Source organism: Opisthorchis viverrini (genome assembly GCF_000715545.1).
Source record: "Opisthorchis viverrini unplaced genomic scaffold opera_v5_276, whole genome shotgun sequence".
Classification (NCBI taxonomy): domain Eukaryota; kingdom Metazoa; phylum Platyhelminthes; class Trematoda; order Opisthorchiida; family Opisthorchiidae; genus Opisthorchis; species Opisthorchis viverrini.
In genome coordinates, this window is record NW_008751931.1 from 106,943 (window position 1) to 118,111 (window position 11,169).

At 40.5% G+C, this 11,169-nt stretch overlaps 1 protein-coding gene across 1 annotated transcript; it reads right to left on the reverse strand.

Moving 5' to 3' along the window:
• Positions 1-242: 242 nt before the first annotated feature.
• On the reverse strand, positions 243-470 carry T265_09397 (hypothetical protein; the record flags this gene model as incomplete). Its single annotated transcript, XM_009175444.1, has 1 exon — positions 243-470. One exon carries the CDS (start codon positions 468-470, stop codon positions 243-245), a length of 228 nt encoding a protein of 75 aa, XP_009173708.1.
• Positions 471-11,169: the final 10,699 nt, after the last annotated feature.

Here is an 11,169-nt window from a genome sequence, read left to right on the forward strand (position 1 = left end):
ATTTACGTTGGCTAGCGCATTTTAAGATAATTTCTTATATTCATTTTTGAGCTCTGAACCATGCATTTATTTGGAAAAACGCATCCGCTTGGTTCACACTACATGCCGTGGCATAACTGCCAGAAAGTATTAATGAATGAATGCATGAAGCAAGGTAATCGCAAAGCCAAATTAAAAAGCTACAGACTCGTAGCTCTTCAAATAGAACGTACTTTGCTTCTAGAATTTGGGGATAAATAGCATCAAGATGTGTCCTGTCTGTAGACTCGTAGCTCTTCAAATAGAACGTACTTTGCTTCTAGAATTTGGGGATAAATAGCATCAAGATGTGTCGCTGTCTGTAGCAGGAACGGTTTCAAACAACAGTCATCGTCTTCGAATTCCTCCAATTCACTGTATTCCTCATAAATTTCCGGGTAACTCTTCGAGGAAGTTGGGGTGCTGTCCCTGTGTGGAGATGATTGAGACATCCTATGCTACACCGTTAAGAGCAATAAGCTCACATGCAATTGACAGCAGTTTTGGGTTTAGATATCCTTGATTTTACCAGCTAAATCACATAGACACCACTAAGTAATACATAGATTATAGATGCATCAGAGAAACGGACGACAGCGCGAAATGTATCCACACATCCACACTAGGCGGATGGTCAACGGGGAACGACACAAAAAGCTTCCTGCTGTTTGACGAAAGATCGCTCCAACCCGGACATATTCTTTATTCTGATTACAAATGACTTCCCAATGTGCACGCTGTATGCCTATGGAAGAACCAATATGCGCAGGTGTCTATAGGAAAACTCGTTGTATATTCTGGTATCGGTAACTGGAAAGTCTTAGAGCCTGGAGCGTTCTGTATACCGACAAATAAAGACGACTTTGGCCTATTGTCTGATTATCCTCAACTTTTCTGCAAGGATCGATATTCATCCAGTACAGACGTTTTAAATACTTTAATCCTTCTATTATTTGTTTAAATAACTTTGCGACTGGTTTAAACCGAAATTCATGCCTGACTGAAATTCACCAGCGGATGTGTTGTTCGGAAAATGAGTCCGAAACCCTTAAATGAGAGGTGGACTGCTCCATCTCCTTAGGGTCGCCCTGGTGATCTCAATAACAAACAGGATGCTATTGTGAATGAGTTTTATAGGTATACCCATTAGGCACATGAAAAACCTTACTACTGAAGTCATCTAAATGATAAAAAATAATTTGCGACAAATTGTTCCCTTGAAGGTTGGAAGTTTTTCACTATTGAAAAGTGTTCTACATAACTTGGAGTGCAAACGTATAGGAATAAGGTGCCTTTATGTCATCTTAGCTGTTCCGCTTTTGAAGTGAAAATTATAAGTGAACTTAAAGGATGCCTTACGACACCACACATGCACGTTCACAAACGTGAAGTGGCGCTGACAGATATCATTTACTGTAATTATTAACCATACTGCCTTCCTATATCAATATGGGAAACTGAATCGGAAAATATCTGAGTGATACATTGATTCGTGAAAAAACCTTACGGTATAATCATCATCTACAGATGTTTATTCTTAAAAAGAAATGGTTGCTTAAAAAGGTGGCACAAATGAATTTGCATCTGATCAAATCTTTCCACGCAAACCAACTTTTTAAAAACTTTAAATTCTAGGGATATTTTACATGGACGTTCACAAGACACACAAGTACTGTGACTGCTTTGGTCTATTTAATTTTTTGAAACAAGCCCAGCAATCTTGTAGACCCATCCGTTTTATTTATATCTTCCCTTCAGAGATGTTTCATTATCCCTATCTGTCAAAAACGCATTATGGTTTGCAAAGCGCATTTCTGGTTCACTCAGTGCACTAAAACGACTATGTCGCAACATTTAACATAACCGCGGCTGTTGCAAACAGACTTAAAATGCACTAGATATGTTCACCGAAACTTCCACGTTCGGCGAACGTGGACATAAACTATTAAGAGTATATAGTGCATAACATCGTTCAAGTACTCATGGTTTTTCTAAAAAACACTTTACTACAACCACATGCAATCTTACTGTACCACACTTTGGCTCAGCTTTAACTGCACGGATGCCAGTAAGCAGTTGGTCTAAACTTCATGTGTGGGACCTCCTTGATCATCGTGCCTGGAATGACCACAATGGCTGTTCTGAATAGTTCATGGTCTTTTATCGAAGCCTCAGTACATCGATCTGAGAATTTGCTAAGATGTAGCAAGAGATTATCTTCATTTCCACAAATACGGTCATTTGCATATCAATTTGGTTTTCAAGAGAGACCTAACTGAATATAGGCATATGATGTTTTTTGACTGAATGTGCTAAACAAAGTCGCAGTATATTTTCTTTAAGGCGACTACTCACAAGTAGTATTTGTGGACGGATTCCTTCAAGAGTGCTTCCATATTCGTCGATCCCATACCGGGTGTCTATGTATGTACATTTTGTGCATCGTGGAGGTGCAATTTTTCAAAGCAATTTTCGTGCGATTTTCTCTCCTGTGAGCTAATGTAGGCAACCGAAGTCTCCAAAATTCAAGTTCTAGCTCTCAGAAAGTACTGGCAGTATTTATTTTCAATACATCTACACCCAAGCTTTTGCCTGGAGGGATATTTATCAATCATTTCACTCCGGCGTTTTTACAGTTTGAAGCTTATCCGCGTTAAGATAAATCTTTCGACGGGATTTGACCAAAAAATTCTCCATTTTAGTTTATAAGCGAAATGCACGTTATCCGACTTTGAAAGAAAGTTTTTTCAGTTGACGGCATATAAACCCAAACAAAAATTATACTGTGATATATTCTGCTTGCGGCTCTACTGGTAGTTTTGCTACGGGCAAGTGAGTCTAGGCCTCTTTATATCTAAGAGGAGGACTCTCCGATTATGTCACACGTTTGCAGGATCACTCTATTCATTTCGTTTTTAGAGAAACGGACTTGGATTTGTCTTCAGGAGGAATACATTTGCTCCTGGTCGTTTCGGAAAATTAAACGAAGGTACAAGTACTTTCAACAGTTCGGATTTCGTGAAAAATACTGATCTTTATCGTGCAGCTATTCCGCAGCACGTTTCTTTATGAAAAACAGACGTTTTCTTGAGAAGTCGGTTGTCCTCTGTAAGTTTAGCTAAGCTCACTTCTCCAAGTTACGCCAGTTCCTAAATACTACGTCACATCTGTCTTCAGAATCTAGCAAATAGAACAGACTGCACCATTTCAAGCCCGTCGAATATTTTTAGATAAGTTGTTAGCTTGATTTGCTGATACTATGTAGAACCGGGCCTACATATGTCTAGACTTACTGTAAGAGCTCAAAACCGATGCTTCTATTGGGATTCCTTGATCAATAGTGGTCAAACCACTGAATACCTGTGCATACTGGAGTGCCACAAGCAGTTTGCTGGCCTCAAAGTTGTGCTGTGCGCAAGGATTTGACGCTGGTTCAAACCCTGGGGAATGAGATAAGAAAATAAACTTGTAGTGGCCTGAACACGATAGTAAAACGATATGCACCGACAATGGTTCCTGGCTTCAACTGTCAATTTCTTTGAGTCTCCATCTAGTACCGCAAACTTCCCAGTATAGCTCGAGGTTTATCAAATATCCCGTCTAACCGATTATTTCTGACAGTTGTATTATTCACTTGAAATCCACTGACATTTGAAGTTCTAATCCTGAATTTCCTACCGATCTTTATTCCAATAATGAATTCGCTCAACAGTGATAGGGGAGTTAAGTCACTGCATCCAAAAAATAGTTTTCTCGGTGCTCGTAAGGGTACAGCATTCACCGTTATCGTGAGTTTTTAATCAGTATTCAGTGACTGTTCGGAGATTTTGGAGTGGAGTTTTCGGTATATATCAGAAGAAAAATTCAGAAAAATTGAAAAATGAAAGATCAACTGGAAATTCGCACTAAATCCTCGACTTTACTTAAAAATTTCCTGTATTTTCACAATGAAAATGTGGCAGACCAAAATGTCATCGTCGTTGTCGAATATCAACTAGAGACTATTCCCAATGATTCTAGCTGATTAATTAGAAGACTTGAAGACCTTGTGATTTGGTTGCACATGGTAGTTGATAGATTCGGTAATCCCCTGTAGACTGGATGACGATGGCGCATTGTTTACCGCCGCGTGCCTGTGGGATGAATGCCTAATTCTCTGAACACGCTAGTTGCATCTAACAAGCGACACATCTGTGTCTGTTAAAACGTGACTACGATGAATGTCCACCTTTGACGGCACACATATCCGGAGATCCGTCGGTCTTACCTAGAATACTCGGGACATAATGTGGACTGAAGTTTCTCCCTGATGTTGCTTAAGATATGATCGGCTTTTAGTTCCAGCCGTTGTGTTCAGTTTGAGTGAAGTCTTGATTTACTGTATAAAGTGGTGGAATATTCTGAGTGAAAATTGTATCCCAGTGTATCCTTCAAGAAGTCTGATTTATTCGGTAGTATGCCGATTGTAGTGTTAACCAGTGTTCTCACTAATATGCTGTTGCACGTAATCGCTGAACTGAAGGTATAACTACTCCTTACACTATTACGTCGGACGTTTTTTTTACAATCGCCCATTCGGACGCCGTGTATGAAGGACGACTAAGCTCAGATTTGTCTCACCCTCCCGCCACGCAGACGACTTTGGGCGAATATTATTTCAACACTGAATTGGAATGCTGATAAGTTGTAAAAATAAACCCATGGCTTACACAGATTAGCGCTCAAAACAGTACCACACACTTGCATCTGAATCTTGGCTGGAAACGTATCTGCTAGTATTATGTAGAGCGGAATTACCTTAGCAATGACTCCCACTCATCTTCACGCATTTCCGTCACATTCAATGCGAATGTTTTTGCGCACAGCCACACGATCCAAAAGCAGCATATTAAGTTTACCCGGGAAGGTATTATTTATACTGATGAGGTCACACTACTAGTAATCTGTTCACTTGATGGGACATTGGTCAGTAAACGATTAAATAGGGTAGAAAAGAGAGAGTTCATTAAGTATGTGGTGTAAGTTGGAGATATTTCAAACAGTGTGGAATCAACGCACAAGCAGAATAGGTTTATTGAGTCATATCTTCGACCAGGTTTTGAAAGACTTTTAATTCATGGAAAAGCAAGCATCTGTGCTAATTTCTTTTATTTTTAGAAGCAAAATGCTTCTGTCAAACCAAGCCATGATCCATGAGAACATCAACCTTTTAACTTCAGGTTTCCAAGTAATAGCCATACTCGTGGAGAACTGGTCGTTTACGCCACAGTCTCACACTGAATTAGCCTGGGTGAAAACCATATATGCCGCGTATTATGCGTCTGTATGTGTGAATTTGCGGCACTTTCTCCACATTACGTATTGTCAAACAATGTTCCCGCATATAAAATTATTCAACACAAATCTAAGTAGCACGACAAACCTGGGTCACGGAATTCTGTTCAAATTTTTGATAATGTTACTAGACATATGAGGGTCAGAAATTTTCCCCAATAAACTTTATATAATTTTTGAGGTTTCAATTTATACGGATTCTTCCTATCCAAGAAAATTATCTCTCCCTCTGGCACCTTGTAACTAGTGCTTTACGCATGACACAGCACCACTCAACTCCCGAATCTCTGTAGTTTTGAGTCTGTAGTTTTGGTGAACTCATCAGCTGTAAGATGCAAATCTTCGAATTTTTCATTCCATTTTATCAGAAACTAGCTCACCAAGCCCAAGGATTTGTTTCACGAGAAATTTCTGAACAATCCAGTTTCGGCTCCTTGTTGGCCAGAAGTTTTTCCTCATGAAGCTTATTATTGATCCGCGCGACGTATCTCAGTTTCGTTAGTTGAATCGTCCACAACCTTGCCTATAGTACATAGATAAGGGCATCTACCATATACTACGATGACCTTAAATTTGGTCGATGCAGTACTGCTGATCAACAAACGTCACACATACAGTATTGTATATTTTAGTGTGCTTTATCCATACAAAATGTAGGTTTTTAAGTTCCTTGAACAACTGGTGCTCTTTATGCTTCATTCATGGGTAATACGTTAGCATTTTGCAACACTTGAATGCAGCATATACGACGCATTGACGCAATGTTACCAACGCAGCCCAAACTCGATAAACCAAGATGGTCTGTTTGATTATACCCTATTTGAACAAGGGAACACACCATATCCAAAGAGTTTCATTACAATATGCTGATGACTTCAATTCAGTTGAACAATTAGCAGCTAAACCGCCAAGTTCATCTAACAAGGCAGCGGTAATCATAAGTTCACCTCCCGACATGATCACAAACCACCAGCAGTCCAACTAATTGTTGGATTCTTGTTCAACGATTGGATAATTCTAGTTTGTGAACTTTGTCCTCGGACAACCCGACTGTCTCGGTTGATAGGATAGCGGACTACTGTTCAAATCGGTGGCCAGTCACTACCTTACTGCCTTGATATTCCAGATAGCAGTATAATGCTAAAAGCGAGGTACTTTGTGGGGGCACTTTCGTTCAGGACGTTTAAACACAAGCAAAGTGAGCAATGTGAAATCAGTAAACTCGAACATCGCCTGAATAATATCAAATCTGGGCTGCATCATACAGCAAAATTGACGTATGATTCATGAATTGGTCAATGAACTTACGAAGATAACCGATATAGATTTCAGGAAGGTGTCAGTTTAAGATATAGCTTGGAAATCTAAACTGATTTAGCCTAATCAAAGAAAAGCCTAATCTTTCAGGCCAAGTAATAATCACATTTTCATTAAAATGGCACTTGTGTGCCACATACGGCTCGTATTGAAACAACAAATATTGATTTAGAAACCGATATTTTGCTTTAACTAGCCTTCATCACTGACCATAAACTTGCGTGACGCACATCTTTCTGAACGCTACATGAAAGTAAAAGTTTCGGTCAAACCCGTTCACTAGGTAATGCCTTGATCACGTTCGGCGCGGTGACATCTAGAGGTCAAGACTTCCGTGTATTTGTTTAGTAAACGTATTAAGTACGAAGTTGCCAACATCCTTGTTTGATGAAACCGCTACAAGACGCTCACATGGTATTGAGTTGTGTTTGGTTATGAAGGCCCCATGGAGTGTGGAATCACGATGCTAACCGGTTCGCGGATTATCGCTTTCATCGTCCTCGATTAGTTCGCTCTAAATCTGCATAGTATACTCTGTGTTTGACCAGAACGCAACTGACAGTATGGCTTGATGTTCTTTATAGCCAACAACAGTCATCGTAGGATCAATACATTGTAAGAGCATTAATAACATCCAAGTATTTTCGTTTCGTTATCATTCTGACAAAGAGAAGTGAAAAGACTCAATGCCGCAAAATTACTCGGTTCCATCAAGAGCCCTGGACTAACTGAGTTGAATACGTCGAGGGATGTCTCGCTCACAGAATTTACATCAGCCCGCACTTTGGTTTGAAGCGAAATTATTAAGAATTCACAAAACCTTTGGTGTATCAGTTAATCAAAAATAACATAATAAATGACTCATTCAGTTCACAACGAGAAAACTGTGGACCTGTTGGGAGTTTATAATGATTCGAGCAAGTAATGTTTTGTGTAAGTGTGGAACATTTGGTATCAAACAAATAGTAACTTAAACAGGTAATCTGTGACAAACGGTGGAGTCTAAATGCTTCTTATTTATATAGTCACCGATTATAGGGGGGACCAGAAATCCACCAAGCCACTGCTTGTAACTTTAAGCGGATGTTTTAGTAAACATGCCGCCTGAGTTCAAAACACAGCCACGGAGACGCACTTCCATATCACGGTATCTAGCGGATGGTGCAGATCAACTAAGTGAAAAAGTGAAATTCCCCAGGTTAGCTCACTAATCGGTGAGCAACTCGAAAGGGGTTAAATTTGTTCTATTTTTTCAAACGGGCTATCGGAAGCCAAAGACTGTTGCAAGATGCAGTGAAACCAAAGAAATGAAGAAGCCATTTATATAGCATACAGATTATCATCACGTCCAAACACACAAATGTCCGGCACAATTAGCGATAAATGTGAAGTGCAAACGAGCCCGCTGAAAGTGAGGGCGATGCCCCTTCAAAATGATTATTCTGGGTATCCGGCAGAAGTAATTTTGTGAAGCATGTGAGTCGGTGGCGAGCAGCCGCACTTACACCACTACAAAATCGCATGTGTTTCCATCGGGATTTCTCATGACGCTGACAAATATGATAGCGCCGGTTGGCTGTTGTTATTTTGAATGGAACGTTTCCCTAGACAGAATGTTTAAGACAATTCCAGGGGTATTTCAAGTGTTTTACTGATAGCAGACGCGATAGTTTCGTTCTAGGTGAGCTTGGACAAGAATGCATGCTGTGGACTATCAACAGTACCTAGTGGGACCCAGGGTCAGCAGGAAAGGTCAGAATAGTGTAAGGAAGGAATGTACGTCATCGTGACGACATTAAAAGTGAAGCTTCGAAGTTCACCACTGGCGCTGCCGTCAATGATGGTGATGAGTGGCCACTGATTTTGAAGTGACAGATAAATGATACTGGGTGCCACTTTTGTGCCCCGGGGTAAGGTAAAAGGACAAGACTTCCATTTCGAGACTCCTTAACTCTGTAAATTGAAACTGAAAAACTGCTTGTATCATACAAGCACTGCAGAGGCTGTACAAACATTTTCAATGGGTACCAGGCTGAAGCTCCACGGAATTGTCGTTTCACGATGTTAGGCATTGTAGTTACTTAGTATTCAGATTTTCTTAGAGAAGAGAAATCAAGTTAGGTGCTGAAATTTCGATGGTTGTAGTATTTAAAAAACAGTAAGCGGAAATCTCATGCAAGAAGTATTGGATCGACGAGATGGAATTCAATAAAATAATTATTGGTTTAGGTGGAATTTGCCTGAGTGTGAACTCGCCGACTGAATTTCAATAAAATGAGGGCCCGATGAATTGGTCGGTCATCCACCGCCTTGCACAACAACATTCGTTTGAAACCCCGGGCACTCCGTTGATTCTACACAGGATGGATACTTGGTGCGCTTAGCAATGTTGCCAGTCGGGTTTTGCCGTAGAAGAGTTCAAGGGATGGCTCTGAGTCTCGGGTGATTTACTTAATTGCTCTACTAACCTGGTCGTTTTAACCCTTTTACCTAACTTGCACTTTATTCCAGTTCCTTCAAATTATGTACTTGCGGTACTCCTGTCCAAGTAATTCTATGCTTATTTACGATGAACTGCTGAATCGATCCTTTGGATTTTGTGAGCCTTATTGTCATCTGAATTGAATATGTTCAGAGGTGTGCACGTGATAACGTTTTTAGAGAATATTTTCGGTGATATGGGATAACCTACCATGGTTTCAAGTGAGTTGTGTCTTGTTACTTAACAGCCATCAAGGATGAAGTGCGCAGGCACTGCACAGGGGAAGCGTTACTTTTTATAATATACTTATTGTGGATGATTCTAATCACGAGTAGGTTGGCTATGTAAGGAAGCTGAGTTTTACATAAGATGTCTTTGAAACTAGACGGTCAAAACTGTAACGTGCTCTTGTCACTTTAAATTACACAAGTTCATAAAGAGATCATTTTCACTTCGGGTACCCAGGTAGTAACGGGCCGAGCAGTGCAACTCTTTTGCTGAAGGTGCTGGCTCCAGCCATATTGCTGCTGAACCAATCGTATCTGGGAGCTGAGCTTAGATAAGCGTTTCCAATAAGGCGATTCCCAATAAGGATCAAGCAGCGTTACATCGTTTGTCAGCCTGGTGGTTCAATTTCACAAGTAAAAGAAAAAATTCCGTCCACCAGGACAACACATCTGCCCGGGCTATCAATCATTTGTTCCTAAACTTTTCTGCCCGTTATCTCATTCACACAGAACTGTGATCAGTTGACAATTAATACTACATTTCCGTTCGTATTCATTCAGGTGGTTTTGTAAGTTGACGGTATCCACGAATAGTTTGTAAAAAACTGGAAATCCACTCTTGAACACGTCGGACCATATGCCATTGGATTTCGAAACACATTAAAACAACCCGAAAATAATGTCTTTTCACGGTTATTGTGAATGAAGCTTTGTTTCACATACGATAAAGTGCCGCCTCTTCTATTTCGAAACGCCTTTCCGCTGTGGTGCTGGTGTGGAAGTAACTTTGCTGCATTCCCATATTGATTGTGAAACCAATGGGGTCATTTGTACACCTTTGCCTCGAAGGCTTCCTACCAAAATGAAACGCTTTATTGGTTTTGACAAGCTTGTCAGGAACTCCGTAAAAAGCCGTAACCATAAAACCTTAAAATGCTGCTTGGTGATTGCTTGCATTAGCAAGTCTTCTCCCCTTGCTGTGGTGGTAGATTTACATGTAGTTAGGACACTCCGCACAACGCTGTTATTAAGCAACGCATATCTTCATATTGCTGACTAATAGTGGTACCATCCATCAGTACGTACAAAATGCTGTATAAACAGAACTACGAACATTGCGTGGTTCGGTACCACCAGGTAAAATTTGGCCGTCGAGCGGGAGATGTTCCAGTGGTCGGTCGGTTGCAATAAGCCAATCGAAAACGACTAAACTCTAAATCCACGATGGGCTTTTTCCAGAGTTCCGGGTTATGAAAATTCTGGGATAAGCACAGGACTTATGGGCCATTTGCGGGTTATTCATGGGTTAGCAGTTGAGTGATATAACCGCCCAGTGAATAACGCCTCGAGCTTCCGTAACAACTCGAGTCCGAATAACCGAATAAACTCCTGCCAACTGGTTGTCAATGGCTGTCCTAAATTGGAGTTAGCATGCAGAGAAGTAACAAATACCGTTTGTTTACTCTGGTAAAATCAAATTTTTGATGACTGGTGGTAATCTTTTACAAGGAATATTGAAGAAAAACCGGTGTTGAGCAGAGAAATTGGTAGATTTGTGTAATACTTATGTGGTTGTTTGCGGTTTGGCTTGGAACCACCGGAAATACCGATAAGGTAGACCAGTAACCCACTAATAATAACGCGCACCGGGGATGCGTTCAGCACCAGTGAACTTGCCTGTGAATGTAGAGGCGAAGCCTGCATAGAATACCAAAACCCGTTCGCCTCCTTTGCAAGTGATTACTTTCGGAATGTTGTGGTTGCGAGAGTTTTGGAGCACATGCATTATTC